The 18,771-nt window shown below is 40.0% G+C and overlaps 1 protein-coding gene and 1 pseudogene across 1 annotated transcript in view; one reads left to right on the top strand and one right to left on the bottom strand.

Moving 5' to 3' along the window:
• Positions 1-18,771, bottom strand: part of LOC110288938 (dynein axonemal heavy chain 7-like) — a 326,234-nt gene that overhangs the window by 20,773 nt on the left and 286,690 nt on the right. Inside the window, exons 58-61 of the mRNA XM_085837019.1 lie at positions 13,698-13,859; positions 11,076-11,261; positions 7,543-7,680; positions 3,579-3,809 (exon numbers count right to left, since the gene is read on the bottom strand). Coding sequence (XP_085693145.1) covers positions 3,579-3,809; positions 7,543-7,680; positions 11,076-11,261; positions 13,698-13,859 — 717 coding nt within the window. The remainder of the gene's footprint in view (positions 1-3,578; positions 3,810-7,542; positions 7,681-11,075; positions 11,262-13,697; positions 13,860-18,771) is intronic.
• LOC147006030 (peptidyl-prolyl cis-trans isomerase D pseudogene) lies at positions 16,465-17,549 on the top strand (annotated as a pseudogene).

The raw sequence follows: 18,771 nt of genomic DNA, 5'->3' as shown, positions 1-18,771 counted from the left end.
TCTTTGCATTTAAATTTTCACTAATTTTTTTTCTCTAGGCAGTATGTTGCATGGAACTTATAAATATATGAAAATTGCACATTAGCTTTTTGTTATTCATTTCTAAGTTAATTACACTATGATTACAGAATGTATCCCGATAATACCTTTTTTCTCTCTTATAGAGCTATGCCGTTGTAAATGCTTACAGATCCTCCATATGAACTTGGATAATGTACGGCACTATCATCAGACTCAGTGTTCAGAACACCACTGTGTCATTTTATAAATAGGTTGTTCAGTTCTCTCATGCCCCATCCTTTCCCTTCCTGCTGCCTCTTCTCCTCTTCAGCCCTAGGTTTTGATTTTTTTCTTCTGGCATTGAATTTATGAGGCATCCTTTTCCTTGTTTAGGAGAAATAATTTACTTATTTTTAATCTATCTCATTTAATGATTTCAAATCAAACCTAAGAAAAGTAGTATGATTTTCTTTGAGTATACTGTTAACTACATTCTATAATTCAGACAAAAAAATCTTTCATTTAATACTCAGCCTTTGAAAATACTATAATATGACATCTCATTTTTTAAAAAGGGACTGGATTCTTAAAAGAGAGTCACTAAAGTGAGAGAACACTGAGAATTGTTGCTGAGGAAAGAACCCTGAACACAGGTGGAAATTTGATCGTGCTGCGGCCTGGACCTATTACATTGTGGGGACCACTGACAGTGCTGGGACTTTGCCTGCTCATTCTTTACAATGGTAAATGAGGTAATTATACTGCACTTTGTAAAATCATGTATTTTTTGTTAGGAAGTTAAGAGAAAAGTGATAGAATGCAAGAAAGTTAATTTCAAATAATTTATTAAGTATCTATATGTACAGGTCTATGAAAGAGAAAAGGGAGAGAGCCAACATAAGGAGGGGGTGGGAGAGTGAGAATGTGTCAACTTCAGGCAAATACAACCTTACTGAGCATATGCCCATGTTCAAAATACCAAGTGAGTAATGACATACATAGTTATTCAGTGTTATTTACTAGTGTATCCTGGCACCTGTCTCTGTCAGCAGCTCTGTCTGTCTTCCTCATTCAGTGGACATCTCCCTGTGCATATTATAACACTATTGGATATTACTTGATTTACATGGTTTGCTATTAAATAATGCAGTGTTTGGCACTCCTGTGCTGTGCCCACTTGCTCAGTGCATGTATATATACACATCAGGATGAAGGATAGTTCACTTTTAACTGGTATTGCCAAGTTGTGCCTCAGAGAGGCTGTACCAGTTTATATTTCAGAGATGTGAGAATTCTGATGACTGACGTACTATTAACAGTGAACATGAGTAGTGTTCACAGACTACATATTGTTTGCTGGTATACCTCAAGCAAAATATAGTTCTCTTCTATGTGTTTAATTTTTGTTGGCTTTTTTTTTACAATTTTAACTTTTTTTTTGAAAAAAGTTATATGTGTGTGTGTGTTTCTGTATGTGTTTGCCTTCTATGAGGAAGTATCAGTGATTTATAAGTTCAGAATTATCCTTTTCTGACAACAATCTTAAGGAAAACATATATATATATTATCAACTTTGATGTATAACTTTACCCAATTATATTGGTTGGAATATTTTGCCAAGACAAAGAGATAAGAGAGAAGTGTAAAATGTGGCTACATTGCTACCTCAGACAGAGAGGCCATTGTAAGTTAGCATTTTCAATTTTGGATCATTTTACCACATTAAGGAAATATTTAGAGAAAGGTTTCAGATGCCTCCAAGAAAGGAAACTGTTGTACATTCGCAGCAGAAGGGGGAGGTAGTGAACAGGGGAAACTGATTCCAAAATAGCCTATGCTCATCAGTGCTATCAAAGTACCTGAGGTAATTTATGAATTTTATTTCTGACCACAATATTAAAGACTGGACGTTATACCCACCCTGACTTCCCCCTTGGACTCTCATGCATGCAATTAATAGCAATCTCTCCATTGACTCTAGGAAACACTTCAAAAGTAACCTGATTGTATTTCTTAACTTTCTCCCTCAAACAGCCCCTTTCCTAGACCTTCTTCTTGCTCAGGCTAAACACTTGGGGGTTGTCTCTGGATCCTCTCTTGCTCATGCTTACATCAATTTTCAGTTGTCCTAATGGCATATAAACAGCCATTACCCTTCACCTCAGTGTTCCTGCCACGCTCAGCCGGGACACCTCACCTATGTTCTCTATCATTCTGCTTCCCTACAATCCTCCCTGACCACAGTAGGAGTGTGTTTCAAAATATGTGAAATATCACTATTGCCTGAAAACTCCCAAAGCCTTTGTATTTTAAAATAAAATTCAAGATTCTAGCCACGGCTGACAAGGCCATTATGCACCTGGTCTCACACACACACACACACACACACACACACACACACACACACCACACCACATCACACAGACACATACACACAGACACACACACGCAGACACACACACAGACACACACACACAGACACACACACACAGACACACACACACAGACACACACACACACACACACAGACACACACACCATACCACACAGACACACACACACACAGACACACAGACACACACACACACACACCACACACACACACACCACACAGACACACACACACACCACACCACACAGACACATACACACAGACACACAGACACAGACACACAGGCACACACACATGCAGACACACAGGCACACACACAGACACACAGACACACACACACAGACACACACACACACACACACACACACACACACACACACACTGTTTCTAGCCCCATCAGCCTTGGTGCGTCTGGTCCAAGCCTTATTGGTACTGCTGTTGGCTTTTACCATTGTGCAGTCATCTCCCTATTGATCTTCTCTTAACAGTGCCAAGCTTCTTCTTTGGTATCCTTTAGGCCTCTGTCCTAGGAAGTGTCTGCCCCAGCCTGCCTCCACACTCAATGCTGTACTCACTATCCTGTCATCTTTTCTAAGGAACTTACCACTTAGAAATTATATCCAGGCCTAGAGAGATGGCTGGTGGTTAGGAGTGCTTACTGCTGTGGCAAAGGACAGGAGTTTGGACTCCCGCATCCACACAGGGTGGCTCATAAACATCTGTAACTTCAACTTTGAAAAATCCTATACTCACTGCTGGCCTTCAAGGGCATCTGCATACACACACACACAGACATGCACATGAGCACACACATGTGAGTACATTCACACAAACACATATACAGACAAATGCAAATAAAATAAATCTTTGACTGTCATGTATATATTTGTTTAATGTTTTACTTATTTACATGGCTAACATGTAAACTTGTTCTCTTTAAGGCACAATGTCTCCTTAGCATGCACTCTTCCCAGTATACCGTGTTGTCTTGCACACCCTCTGTACTTATATATCTCTTTATTAACTGTTATCCTCAGAATCCTGTAAGCTAATAAAGTTCAGGGACTTGTTTTCTATACTTTGGATCAAGAATAGTACTTTCCAGTACCTGAAACTAGTAAATATTTGCTAAATTGATGAAAGTGCACAGTTTAACTTAGAGATTTTTTTACTCAGTTCACCTTACCTTGACTGCTTTTTGAATATTAATGCATGATTCTCTTATGGTTATCAGCAACTTATTGAAACGTCCCATCTCTTGGACAAGGACAGTGTTCATGCTCTGAGTGTAGGTTGTTGGGTATCTCCTCATGGCAGCCTCAACATCAAAGTTGTTTGGAAGTTTACTCAGGATATCTCCAGCAACCTCATTTACTACTTCATCTGATGACTTTGTTCCAGAACCTGATGATTGAGACTGAAGAATTCAAACAATTACAAACATAATTGAGGTCAAAGGGCAGCTTAGAGGGAAAAACTGTTGGGTAAATCTAAGAACTAATCTATCTGTTAGATTGATAGTAATTCTTCACACAAAAGGATTGTAAGAGCCTCGGGAAATGGAGTTTTGAGAGATGATTGTGAGACAGGAGGAGGGAGAACATGTAATGTATCCAGAGAAGCAGGACCTTAGGGAACATTTGTACACCCCAATGCCTGGTGCCCTCGACTGAGCAGCTGGGCAATGACAAACATCAACACCCATGAAGAGGGAAGGTGGGTGTGTCTTGAGAAAGCTTGCCACAAAATCTATTTGCCAATAATTGATGCACACCCGTTGCCAGGAGCAGAGATACAGCTTTGTCCTTGAGCTTGTAGGGCAAAGAAAGTAAGCTCACTTCCTCAAGGTGGCTAGGAGTTACAGGGAGAAGGAGGGAATTAGTGATTCTGTTCAGAAGCCAGGAAGGAGCATCTGATGTAATTTGTGTTTCATATGCTTATAGTGACATCTCATAAATGAATTTATATTTTCTGGAATGACTTTTTAAAAAAAAAGTCAGAAAACAAATATACTCGGGGGGGGGAGGGGTGTGTCTCCTGGGGGGAGAATAAGCACTATTAGAATATAGTTGATTAGCTCCCATTTTTCCAGTCCAAGAAAACTGACTTCAGTCTCCTTCCTATTTTACATTTCTTGGTATCTTTATGATTAATATTAAACATCTTATTCTGTGAACATTATCATTTTAACTTAGATTTCTACCTACCTGTCACAAACCACTAGAGGAGTTTTTAAAATTTGACAATAAAGTAATTAAATGCTAGAAAGTTTTAAATGCCTCCTAGTAAAAAGAAGGAGGTGGAGAAGGGGGAGGAGGAGAAGAAGAAAAGGAAAAAAAAGAAGAAGAAGAAGAAGAAGGAGGAGGAGGAGGAGGAGGAGGAGGAGGAGGAGGAGGAGGAGAAGGAGAAGGAGAAGGAGAAGGAGAAGGAGAAGGAGAAGGAGAAGGAGAAGGAGAAGGAGAAGGAGAAGGAGAAGGAGAAGGAGAAGGAGAAGGAGGAGAAGAAGAAGAAGAAGAAGAAGAAGAAGAAGAAGAAGAAGAAGAAGAAGAAGAAGAAGAAGAAGAAGAAGAAGAAGAAAACTATTGCCATAAAATAATTATTTCTCACAGCCCTATGGTACTTAGTTTACAATTAATATTTAGAACAAATAATAGAAGGGGAAAAAGATACTGAGTGTTGGTCCCAGACTAAATAAAATATCTATTTCTTTTTATTGTATTTACAAATAATTCGCATAAATGCAATAGAAATCATTCTCTCTACCGTTTTCTATTAAGAGATGTACCTTCCCACTAAAACACAGGAAACACAAAACCTACAAAAATCACACACACACACACACACACACACACACACGAGACAAGCTAACCAACCAAAAAATGTTAGAAAAATATTTCATCTCAGATGTCCTTCTTACCTCACCTGCCACACCTCCCCACTCCCTAGGACCTCAAGTCTCTGGAGGGATAGGCGAGTATTCTCCCACTGTGGCCAGACCAGGCAGTCCTCTGGTGTATATGTGCTGTATATGAGCCTCAGACCAGCTTGTGTATGCTGCCTGGTTGGTGGGGCTCAGTGTCTGAGAGCTCTCAGGGGTCCAGGTTAGTTGAGACTGCTGGTCTTCCTATGGGGCCATCCTCTTTCTCAGCTTCTTCTAGCCTTTCCCTTTCCCTAATTCAACTACAGAGGTCCCAGGCTTCAGTCCAATATTTGGGTGTATAATTTCCCTTCTTAAGATAAGGTGTGACCATTAAGCATAAGCAAAAGATTACTGATAAAAATTACACTCTCGACTCTGCTATCTGCCTTTCTGTTTTTCTCCGAGATGTGTTTTGACTAAGAACATTAGTATAAAAATTTTGTCATCATTAGTTCATGGAGCTCTGCTGTTTTGGTCTCTGCCTCTGAGTTGTGACTCAAGAGCCACTGACTACCCATTCTGAGAGTCACACTTGCCAATCTGAGTCCGAGGATTATGAAACAGGCAGTTTCATCACACACCTGTGCATTCCAGCTTATTGGGTTGGTTCTGAGTCACTTTCTGTTGGAATGAGCCCACTGTTTTATGGGTTCTGCAATGTGACACACACCAGTGAGTTTAAATAAAGCCAAAGCCAATGAAATAAGCCTGCTGTCAGGCTATCACACAGGACAAGTAGCTAATGTTCCTCAGGACTGACTTCTTCATGTTTGTCCATGGACCCTGTGCGTACTCTGACAATAACAGGGTTTCATGTCATCAGTGTGTGAAATGAATATTAAAATAGGCTTTGATGGGCATACAAACAGAAGCTAGGCATACAGGCTTTGTAGACATACACATTTATAACACACCACATATCCTCCTGACTCTTGGCCTTTTCAGCATCTTAGGTCTGACCCATCCACAAAATCTAGAAGAGTGCAGGACAGCAGCTTAGAATGTAGGTACTGGAGCCAAACTGGTGAGGGTCACATGGCTTGGTTTGAGTGTAGACTTGAAACTGGACTCCCCAACTTTGGTCAAACTACTTAATTCTCTTGTGCTTCAGTTTCCTATCTATAAACCAGGAATTTTTTCAAGGCCCCTCATTCTTTGGGTTGCTCTATTACACAAAGACAGATCTCTATGTCGTGCTATCAAGGGGCCAGCACTGTGGCAACATGAACCATCATTGCTTCACCTGCATCTTCCGGACTGAACAGTTAGGTGTTCTTAGTTTATTTAAACTCCATGGGAACTCATGGCATCTAGATAAATTTGCTTCCAAAACATTAAAAAAAAAAAAAAAGTGAAGTTACCCTCTAAACAGAGAGAGAGAGGATTAACAACTGTTTAACTTGCCAACTGCTGCCCACATTTAAGATTTTACCCTTCTGACCGCCTGGGCATACTTGGTCCATCAGCAGGGCTCTGTGCCTTCTACTTATAAACTCTTTCATTAATATCATTTTGTAATACTGCTATCATATACTTAAATGTTACAAAATCTAATGAAAAGGGAACTTTTTATGCAAAGTAGGTAAAATGTCCTTGGACAGTAAATAAAGATGAATCGTAAAATAAACAAATGCTGTTAAATCAGCAGGAACCTAGAAAATAAAACAGGTAAAATTCTGCACAGATCCTCCCCAGACTACTTCTCAGGTATCTTTAAAATGATGGTTTCAGACTAGAGAGATGGCTCAGCAGTTAAGACCATTGACTGCTCTTCCAGAGGTGCTGAGTTCAATTCTCAGCAACCACATGGTGGCTCACAACCATCTGTAATGGGATCCAATTAAAGAGAATGACAGTGTACTCCCATACATAAAATAAATAAATCTTTTTTTTAAAAAAAAGATGGTTTCCACCTAAAAGAAAGGAAAGAAAGAACATATGCTGTTTTGTGGGCAAGGCTTAGGCATGGAAGCAAAACAAAATGGAATCCCAAGAAGCAAGAGACTCAAAGAGATGCTTTTGTTCCAAAACAAGACTGATGAAAAGAAAATGGCCAAAGCCCACACTCTCTGTGCTGAGTCTGTAATTAAGGGATTATGTGGATTTTCTTTCTTTTGCTTTGTGAGCTTCTTCACTCTGGCAGTTTTGAAGAAGCCTCTGCTGGATGGTGGGGCAGACACATCTATGCTGGCTTGGCTCAGGAGCCATACAAGCCTCATACCATACACACCTGGGTAAGGAGAATGTTATCAAACAGCAGCTGTGTCTCTGACTGGTCCTTAGTGATGTCAGCGTTGGCATTCATCCCAAAGATTTCTGGTGCTGGGATCAATGGCAGAGTCTTTGTGTATTCGATGTAGCTTTTGTGCTGCAAAGATGAGTGGAAGAAGTTGGAAGGTTAGACACAACTGTGAGGTTGAGCTTGGCTTGGATACAATGCTTTTCAGTCTTCAGTGGTAGAGTGGATGAGCCTACGAGACTGAAAACTGCATGCTTTCCCTTCCTTTCAGCAGGGACAATGATTAAACAACCATGAGTAAATTTAGAGAGGAAAGTTTAATGTCTAACTATTATAATATTTTTAACAAGGAAAGAGATGTCTAGGAATATAGGTAATATGGAGGAAGATGACAGCGGGAGATAGAAACTGATCATCCGGTGGACAGAGATGAAGTTTGTTCTGAGGACTTCTTTGCTGAAGCCAGAACTCCAGAACACAGTTCTGCCTCCATTTCCTTGTGCTTAGAACTGAGCAGCTTTGCCTAGAGTTGACTAGACCCCCAGAAAGTACCTAGAGGCTGTGTGGGAGCTGACTAAACCCCCAGGAAGCACCAGGACTCAACAGCTCACTTCCTTTCCTAAGCTTCAACTCCATTTCTTTTTTTTTTTGTTTTGTTTTTCGAGACAGGGTTTCTCTGTATAGCACTGACTGTCCTGGAACTCACTCTGTAGACCAGGCTGGCCTCGAACTCAGAAATCCACCTGCCTCTGCCTCCCAAGTGCTGGGATTAAAGGCATGCGCCTCCACTGTCCGGCTCAACTCCATTTCTACATAAGTTCTTTAAGTACTTAAAGGAATTCCATTTTGTTTTGCTTGCAAGCCTAAGCCTTGCCTCCAAACCAGTATATGTCTTCTTTCTTTCTTTCCTTTCTCTTAGGTAGAAACCATTATTTTAAAGATACCTGAGAAGCAATCTGGGGAGGCTCTGTGCAGAATTTTGCCTGTTTTATTTTCTAGACTCCTACTGATTTAACAGCATTTGTTTATTTTATGATTCATCTTTATTTACTATCCAAGGACATTTTACCTAGTTTGCATAAGTCCCCAGCTAAAAGCTCATTGGTCGGTATTCCCAGGTCCTCTACTCTGCTCCATCCTTTGTCTCCTCCCCGTCTCTCCTCTCTCACCATCTACAATCTCTATGAAACCCCCATCTATAAGGCTATAAAAACCAACCAACCAACCAACCAACCAACCAACCAACCAACCAACCTCTCTAGAACGCCCCTTGTAGGCCCTGTGTGGATCTCATTCTCCAAATTTGAAAGACAAGACCTGGAAAATCACTGACTCACAGCAGTTTTGGTGGCTGCCAGTTCTCCAGGGCACTGGTCCCCCATGACAAGCTTACAGAGAGCTCAGAAAGGTTCTATCACTCTCCAAGACACCCCAACATTTCTGTATTGCTGGACAAATTTTGTATTACATGTTTTTGGTGATTTTTTTTTTGGTGCGTTTGCTGAGGTGTGCCTGTGTGTGTTTTAGGTTTTTGTTTTTGTTTTTTGTTAGGGTGGTAGGTTCCTTTTTGTTGTTGATGCTTGGGTTTTTGTTTGTTTTTTGTTTCTTGTTTTTTTTGTTTTTGTTTTTTTTGTGTGTGTGTTTTATATTTGTTTTGTTTTTAAGACAGGTTTTCTCTGTGTAGCCCTGGTGTCCTGAAACTCGCTCTGAAGACCTGGCTGGATTCAAACTCAGAGATCTGCCTGCCTCTGGCTCCACAGTGCTGGGACTAAATGTGTGCACCTTGTACTCTTAGCTTTTAGCCCCCTCAGTGCTAAGAACCTAGGTGTACCTTCTACACTTATCTTCCTGATGACTATTCTAAGTTTATCATAGCTAAAATAATCTTTTCTGTTTATTCCAGTTTACTCTCATCATGGAAAATAGACCTAAATTTAGAAATAAAGGTTATCTAAAGTTTGTTATCCTGAGACACCAATCATTAATATATATTTGTATGAACATGTATCAAAATTTATATTTACTGAATCTGAAAAGGTGGTCCAATAGTTAAGAGCATGTGTTGCTCTTGCAGAGGACCAGGGTTCAGTTCCCAGGACCCAGTTTCAGGGGATCCAATGTACTCTTCTGGCCACTTTTAGTATTGCACACACACGAAGACTTACATATATAAGCAAAACACTCATACACATAAAAATGAATAAATCTTAAAATAAAGAACTTACTCTTAAAAAATGTTTTCACTGATTCTTATATAATCACACACTAATAATTTTATGATGTAGGTCATGTCACATACATGTCCCTTCACTTTTTTGTTTGTTTTTTAACACCCAAACAACTCATTATTGGTCTTGTTACCCCAGCATCAGCCCTAGATGATGGGTTTGAATTATCAAGTTATTTTGCATGAGTCTTGTGCATGCAGTCTCATGTTCATCCTTAATACATGTTATTTGACTCTGGAAATCAAATGGGAAATGACTGATGTACAATGGAAAGCCTTTGAAAGCAACCATGTGTATTATTCTGAAGGCAGTATGTGGGGCTGGAAGGAAAAGCAAAAGAAATCAGGCCTTGTGCCACACTGCTTCTCTGTCTTCTGCTTTGGCAGCCTTTGTCAGGCCCATCAACCTTAGTGGATCTGCCTCCTTGTTTGTAGAGAATGATACAATGTTAATTGGATGCTGCTGTGAGATTACTTAGGACTAACTAAAAATAACTGTGATATGAATGTTAATTATTACTTCTAACATTTTATGATCCCCATCCTGTGCATACTCATTCTAATTGTAACAAGGTATTTTTATGCAAACACCAAGCTCACAGTGATAACATCTCAGGTCATCAAGAAAATTATCTCCCATCACAGTGAGTAGGAAACTCTAGTTCCCTTTGCTCTCTAACTCTCTGTGTAAGGTCTATTCATCTACAGCTTAGAAAAGCATGGGAAATCACCATTAAAAACCATGTTGTCAGTTCCTAGGAGTGTCATGTTTTTCTGCTTTTAAAGGGGACAGGGATCCACCATATAATCAGCTTCCAAACGCTGACACCATTGCATACACTAGCAAGATTTTGCTGAAAGGTCCCAGATATAGCTGTCTCTTGTGAGACTATGCCGGGGCCTAGCAAACACATAAGTGGATGCTCACAGTCAACTATTGGATGGATCACAGGGCTCCCAATGGAGGAGCTAGAGAAAGTACCCAAGGAGCTAAAGGGATCTGCAACCCTATAGGTGGAACAACATTCTGAACTAACCAGTACCCCGGAGCTCTTGACTCTAGCTGCATATGTATCAAAAGATGGCCTAGTCGGCCATCACTGGAAAGAGAGGCCCATTGGACACACAAACTTTATATGCCCCAGTACAGGGGAACGGCAGGGCCAAAAAAAATGGGAATGGGTGGGTAGGGAAGTTGGGGGGAGGGTATGGGGGACTTTTGGGATAGCATTGGAAATGTAATTGAGGAAAATACGTAATAAAAAATATTAAAAAAAATAAAGGGGACTTTACTTACCTCACCAGAGGGAGGAATGAAATAGATGCCACTAGAGTCAAATTTGTATTGTGGATTTTCAACTAATTCTGTGCAGAAGAATTTATTGAGAATGCTGCGCAATGTGCGCCGGTCCCAGTCGTCGGTCACCCGGCCTCCATAATTACATTCCCCAGTCATGTAGCGGAGAGCATCGTAAGGAAGTTCCTAAAATTGAGAACTGCAGTGAGATACTAGTAGCACAGGGCATGGAAAAGTGTCCCCATTTGGCTACCACTGTTAAACTAAACATCTTCCTCAAAGTTGGCAACTGCATCACCTCCTTTTATATATCTTCCTGCTAATTATTGCTGATGTCCCTATGGTCTTTCTCTTATTTTATTTAGCTTCCTCTCAGCCAATGCTCAGACCAAAACTCCTGTTATTCTGCTGTGACTTGTTTAATGAACAAGCATATAATTTGAATTTGTAACATTTTAAAACTACTATTGAGGGTCTTAGTTGTGCATATTTCATCAACATTTGTTCTGTTTAATATCTAAATCATCTCACTCCTTTCTCTTCCAGAGGTATTACACCTCTGCCATGTTCCCTACTGAGGTTCAATTCTTAGAGTTGCTTGCCTGGTCTCCTAGATTACTTTTCCGTGGCTGTAATACGGGGACTAAAATCAGAAGAGTTGTAGCACAACTTCAAGCCAATGCTGGGAGCAGATTTGCTACTGTCTATCTGGGAGGATGCTACAGGCACTCGGGCTTTTGGTGACTCCAGGCCTTTGTTGCCTCATGACAGTGTAATTTCATCATACTTCCTACTTATCAGAGCTGTTTTCCAAGTGTGTGTGTGTGTGTGTGTCTTGGCCTGTAGATCAGGATGTAGCTCTCAGCTTCTGCTCCAGCACCATCCATGCTCTCTATCATGATGACAATGGACTAAGCCTCTGAAACTGTAAGCAAGCCCCCAATTAAATGTTTTCTTATATAAGAATTGCCCTGGTCACTGTGTCTTTCTATAGCAATGGAATACTGACTAAGAGAACATTCCTTTTCATGGTGACCAAGTGCCTCTTGACGCCTACTTTACTGAGAGTATTTTTATCACTAATAAATATGGGATTTTGTCAAATTTTTTTTTCTGTAACTACTGATAGGATCTTGTGTTTTAAATTTTCTGTAGCCTGTTGATACAAAGAATTTAATATTTTAAGTAATAAACCAAACTTGCATACATGAATGTATTTTTATTAACTCCTCATCATAGATTATATTTTAAGGTAAAATATATCCTCCAGATATTCAAATTGCTAACTACCAATATTCCTCCCTGGTTTTCTATAATTATCATAGCTCAGATACCTCCCCCTCTGGCATCTATTTTGGCTTTATTATTAGTTCTTTTCCAGAGGTCAGACTATGAGGAAACAATGTATCCCACTCATGATTCATTTGAATGTTTCTTCCACTTGAACTCTCCATCTTTATTAGTTCCTTGTTTGCTTTTATGGACATAGAAGCCTAAGTTGCAAGTTTGATATTCCAGTGATATATTTAATTAAAGATATCCAACTGAATTTGAATAAGATTCTGCCAAAATTTTGACAACTTACTTTCCCGGGTGGGAAGAGGTAGAGCTCCCTACTCTCCCAGGCACTTGCAGTGATTTACAGAACAGTTTTTCCAAGTTTCAAACTTGTTGTACCCAGTTGGCAAAGAGTAAAGAGGACATGCAATCATGCTCAATGTGTGATATTCCCAAGAGAGTGGGAAGGCAAGACAGAGAAAGATGGAGAGTAAGGGTGATTCCAGTAGAATGGAAGAGAGGGGAAAGGCTGGGAGGGAGGGAAGAAAGGGGAAGAGGTATTGTGCAAATTACCCTAGAGGTTGGGGTGGAACATCTCAAGTTCAAGGCCTGCCTGACCTACAGAGTAAGTTCAAGGCTAGCCTGGGTAAGGAAGTCAAATGGTGCCTCATGGGAAAAGAAAAGAAAAGAAAAAAACAAAACAACATTGGGGTGGTGATGCATGCCCTCAATTTCAGTATTCTGAGGCAGAAGAATTTCTGTGAGTTCCAGGCCAGCCAGGGCTATATAGAGAAATATATTTCCATTTCTCAAAATGGAAACCAAGCAATACAAGCCCCAGAGAGAATCAGCCTCAGAATGAAGAAAGCACGGGTGAAATTGGGCTCTCGGGACTCCTTCCAGGATCTAGTTGTCTTTTAAAATAGTTTTAGATAGTTTGTTTCCAGGCTCAAAATTAAAGATTCCACTTCTCAAAAAATGAATTCACTCTCCAGAAGAGAAAACTGGTAATGTTTATGCCCCACCCCACTTCCTAACCCAGCTGATTTATACTATTTTCATAATAAATATAACATCATTACTGTTTAAACCTCCTCAGGTGGCTATGTGCCAAAATACATGTTAAAACACAGGCTTCTAAGAGACAAACTGACATCCTAACTAGCTCCTAAAGCAGTTATAATTTCCTGTTATAATAAAGTACTATTTAATAGGCTACTGGGAACTGCCTTGCAATTTATTCCATAAGAACAGAATTAGCCATAAGTCCCTGCTCACTGCACCAACACTTAAACGTGACAAAGAGCATAACAGGTGAGGCCCTTGCTGTGATGTCTGTGGTACCTCATACTGGTCCAGGAACATGTGGAGTTGCTGCACACTGATTCTTAGATCTGTCTCATTGAATTCGTAAGGAATATTCCACCCCAGGGGTCCAAATTTTCGTCTCTCTTGTACCAAAGCATGAAAGAAACAGAGGCCATAAAGCAATTTCTTGAATTCCTCCTGTAATGAGAAGAAATTGTCCCATGACATTATTTTTCTGTGAACATTGCATCAAATTTGCAATGTTTTTGAATTAGTATAGTTATATTCCTTTGCTTATAAATTATATGAGGCTCTTTTCTCTGCTTCCTCCCCCTTCAAAAAAACCCCACCTAATACACAAATGTTTTTCCACAGGTGTTTCGGGCAAAAATCTGGTCAATCACCCTCAAGTCCAATTGGACCACATGGCTGTGTATACTACGTTTGTAGGAAACAGAGCAAGTCCATCTAATTTAAATTTTACAGGTATTTTTTTGGGGGGAGGGGGAAATTCTAACTGAAGCAACGCAACACAAGAATTATGAACTCTATGTATAGTCCCAGACTACTGTGGAGGAATTTCAAAGGAGATAATATGACCTAAATTGGCAGGTCCCTAACTTCAACAATACAGAATGCTAACAGCAGAGCTTGAGGTAGGACTGCAGAATGACTTCTTCAGACATCGAAACTGCTATGTTAGAAGTCAGCTTGCTCCCCTTCTCCCTGGTGAAGGGCATGGGGAGGCAGTCATCCTCGCTAGGAAGAGATCCAATGGGCCATCAGAGTTGACACTAATAACAGCTGAAAACTGTGGGAAAATGCAAAACTCAGATGTGAAAAAAGAGCAGAGGTTATAAGATCAGAGGGAAAGACCAGGTACTCAGCCAAGCAGTGGGCCAACCTAGTGGGAATCCAGAGGAGGAAGGGATGCTGGTAAAGACAACATGTATCATGGATTGAGGAAGCCTCCCAGTCAGAGCCAGTCTGAAGAGTGCACTGGAGAGCGTGAAACAGACTAGATCAGAAGTGTGGTGGGTAGGGGGTGAGGGGCAGTATTACCTCAAACCCATGCCCAGATCAAAAAATTCCCAGCTAAGATCAGGAATATCTGCCCCTTCCTGTTTCAAAACCACTCTGAAGTGAATGGTACCAACAGCTTCGAGCTGTGTCACAGGTCATGAGGAGGAGGATGGCAGCTCATTCTCTTCCCCTGATAGGATGCCACCCGCCAGCCAGGGACACTGGGTGAGAGTGTGGAGAATCCAAAGCCTGCATTTGTAATAACAACAATGTAGTAATTAACATATTGTGTCATACCTCCCAATTTCTGACTCAAGATCTTCTTGCAACTGGAAGTAACTATAGGATATTTTATTATTTAACAAAACCCAGAAACATCACAGAAAGGACTAAATTTTATCTCAGAGCATAAGGTCCTTTCACAGAATAAAATTGAAAAAGAAAATAGAAAACAGGGAGATATAAAATCAACCAAAAAAGAAATGAGAAAGACATTGACTAAACATGCCAGTATTATTCTGAATTATTTTGCATATATTGAACCATTGATTAAGTCAATAGTTAATTGTTGGAATCCAGATGTCTTAATGTAAAAGAAAAGACAAACATGAAGTGAAGACAGACAAGAATGAATGCGGAAGATGCAGTGAAACTGAAAATTCTGGCATGCTTCATGCCTAGAGTGCCTGTAGGACATGCACGTATACTTGCATGTTTGCATGCCTATGGATTTTCTTTCTTTAACTTTTGTTGTTGTTGTTTTTTGCTTTTCCATAGGTTCTCTCCATTTAGCCCTGTCTGTCCTAGAACTCAATACACAAACCAGGCTGACCTCAAACTCACAAAGATCTGCATGCTGTAATCCCTTTACACAGTGCTGGGATTCAAGGTGTGCACCACTATTTCTGGCTGTGTCTATATTTAAGTACCAAGGAAGTCATCTAATATCCATTGTGTTCTCCAATACCATTAACCACTCAGAAGAAGCATAGCTCTTTGGAAAAATGTCTGGCTCTATGACAGAATCATGAAGATTCCATGATGAGTCTGGATTATCTTACATTAGAAAGTGAGAGCTGCTAACAACATAGAATTCCTAAAGCTGAAATACACACAGAAAGCAGGTTAAAGGAGATCTTTTAACTACACATAGAAAACAATTTAATGGAGATCTTTTGACTAAATTGGAATAATGTGATTATAAAATTTTTGATCAATGAATTGCAAATCATTGAAGGGGGGAGGGGGATCAGTAAACCCTATGTCCATACCCATATCGGAAGGAACCACTGCTTAGAGGAGTAAGTGCCAAGCGTTGAAAGTTCCAAGTGCTGAAACTGGGGAATAACCACTTAAGGACCAACTCAACGAGGTGAGAATGCTCAGTTGATACTATAAATATGAATGGAAGTTGGAACACCTTTCCTCCCCAATGTGAAAGAGAAAAACCAATTATTAAGCAGTGGAGAAATTAATCAGTGCCTTTTTAGATAATCAAAATTTGTTTATCCATTGAGACACAGCATCACCTACTTAAAAATTTGGCTAAGAATAAATAAAAAAAGAAAGAAAGAAAGAAAGAAAGAAAGAAAGAAAGAAAGAAAGAAAGAAAGAAAAACCTGAAACCCTGAATCCAACTGTTAGGAAAATGTCACACAGATTCTGAATGAGGAAAATCCCATGTTAAAACAGTATCATGATAACGTAGAGGGGCAGTAGAGTGTGCTCCGGTATCGCGCACGAGGTGCCCGTGTCCCGCTTCCCAGCACCTGCAGTGAAGATGTCTCACGCATCCCCGGCAGCCAAGCCCTCCAACTCCAAGAACCCGAGAGTCTTCTTTGACGTGGACATCGGTGGGGAGCGAGTTGGACGAATTGTTTTAGAATTGTTTGCAGATATTTTTCCCAAAACTGCAGAAAATTTTCGTGCATTGTGTACAGGAGAAAAAGGAACTGGGTCCACGACCGGGAAGCCTCTCCATTTTAAAGGATGCCCTTTCCACCGAATTATTAAGAAATTTATGATTCATGGTGGAGACTTTTCAAATCAGAATGGGACAGGTGGCGAAAGTATTTATGGTGAAAAATTTGAAGATGAAAATTTCATTATAAGCATGATCAGGAGGGTTTTTGCTGAGTATGGCAAATGCAGGCCCCAATACGAATGGTTCTCAGTTCTTTATCACAACAGTTCCAACTCCTCATTTGGATGGGAAACATGTGGTATTTGGTCAAGTCATAAAAGGACTAGGTGTGGCAAGGATGCTTGAAAATGTAGAAGTGAATGGTGAAATGTGGAGAATTGAAAGAAGGGGATGACTGGGGAATTTTCCCCAAAGATGGCTCTGGTGACAGTCATCCAGACTTCCCCGAGGATGCAGATATAGATTTAAAAGATGTAGATAGAATTTTATTAATATCTGAAGACTTAAAAAACATTGGAAATACTTTTTTCAAGTCTCAGAACTGGGAGATGGCTATTAAAAAATATGCGAAGATTTTAAGGTATGTGGATAGTTCAAAGGCTGTTATTGAGAAAGCAGATAGATCTAGACTGCAACCTATAGCCTTAAGTTGTGTGCTGAATATTGGTGCTTGTAAGCTGAAGATGTCAAATTGGCAGGGGGCAATTGACAGTTGCTTAGAGGCTCTTGAAATGGACCCTTCAAATACTAAAGCACTGTACCGAAAAGCACAAGGATGGCAAGGATTGAAAGAATATGATCAAGCATTGGCTGATCTTAAGAAGGCACAGGAGATAGCCCCAGGAGATAAAGCTATCCAGGCAGAATTGCTTAAAGTCAAACAAACGATAAAGGCACAGAAAGATAAAGAGAAGGCCGTGTATGCAAAAATGTTTGCTTAATAATATTAGACTCTCTTTAACTATCATACATTGATTATATAAAGGACAGGGTATATTACTGTCTCCACGCTCCCTGTTGTGTTTCCCTTGATCTTTGTCATTGTTTACATAGCAGTGCTGACATAGGTTTCTTCTTAATAAAGAGTTAAAAAGTACAGTGAATCTCACTTTAAAATGTTTCTGTCTGCATTTTCACCAAGAGTGGTATCTGGCCAATGTTTAAATTCTAACTCTCACTAAATTTTAGGCTTTGTGGATGGTCTAGCCCAGCAGTTCTCAACCTGATGGTCCACTGAAAAACATAGATATTTTTATAGTATGGTTCAGAGCAGTAGCAAAATTACAGTTATGAAATAGCAACAAAAATAAATTTATGTTTGGGGTCACTACATGAAGAACTGTACTAAAAGGTTGCAGCACTAGGAAGGTTGGGAACCACTGATGTAACTGTCACGTTTATGTGTATAAACCAGCGGGCATGGCTGCGTTTCAATAAAATGGTTTTTAAGTGAAAAACAAAAAACAAAAAAACAAAAAACAGTATCATGAAGTACATTCTTCAGAAAGGACAGTGTTGTAGGCAAGAAGGGCTGAGGAAATGCTTCAAGTTAAAGAAAGCAGACTCCTGGAAGCAAGCTCAGAGGCACAACCCTTGCCAAGCCTGCCTAGGCCTGGGTTTGGGCTCCAGCACCACATGGATGAAGCATAAACAGCATGAAGAAGGTAAAACAGACATAAGAAATAAGCATGACCCTGAACCTTACACCAATTCTCACACAGATGACGAAATGATGCTAGTAGCTGACAACACTGAACCACATGAGAGAGTGACAGTTACATTTACAATGAGTAAGAACAATACCAAGGTAAGTCAATGTCCCTATTCATAAAACATACATAAATACATCTAACGTGGGACCTACAGGTCCCATGTACCTCAAAATACCTATGAATGTGACCTAAAACAAAAGTTTAAACATTCTGGGAGTTTTGGGTAACTTCACTACATGGCTTGCAAGTATGAACTTTGTAGGTATCAACGTCATGTCTCTATGTCAAAGGAATAAAAATTTCCGAAAGTATTCAAGGATAAGGGGTCATGATAGATCTAGTTTGCTTTCGACTGGTGTTACACACACACACACACACACACACACACACACACACACACAGTAAAGCCTTGTGTCTTTTGCTTGTTCTACATTCATGATTTTAATCAACC

Source organism: Mus caroli, unplaced genomic scaffold (assembly GCF_978045245.1).
Source record: "Mus caroli unplaced genomic scaffold, Mus_caroli_1 scaffold_1, whole genome shotgun sequence".
In the NCBI taxonomy this organism is placed as follows: Eukaryota; Metazoa; Chordata; class Mammalia; order Rodentia; family Muridae; genus Mus; species Mus caroli.
Note: the sequence above shows the minus strand (reverse complement) of the source record. Positions and strands in the feature narration are given on the sequence as shown.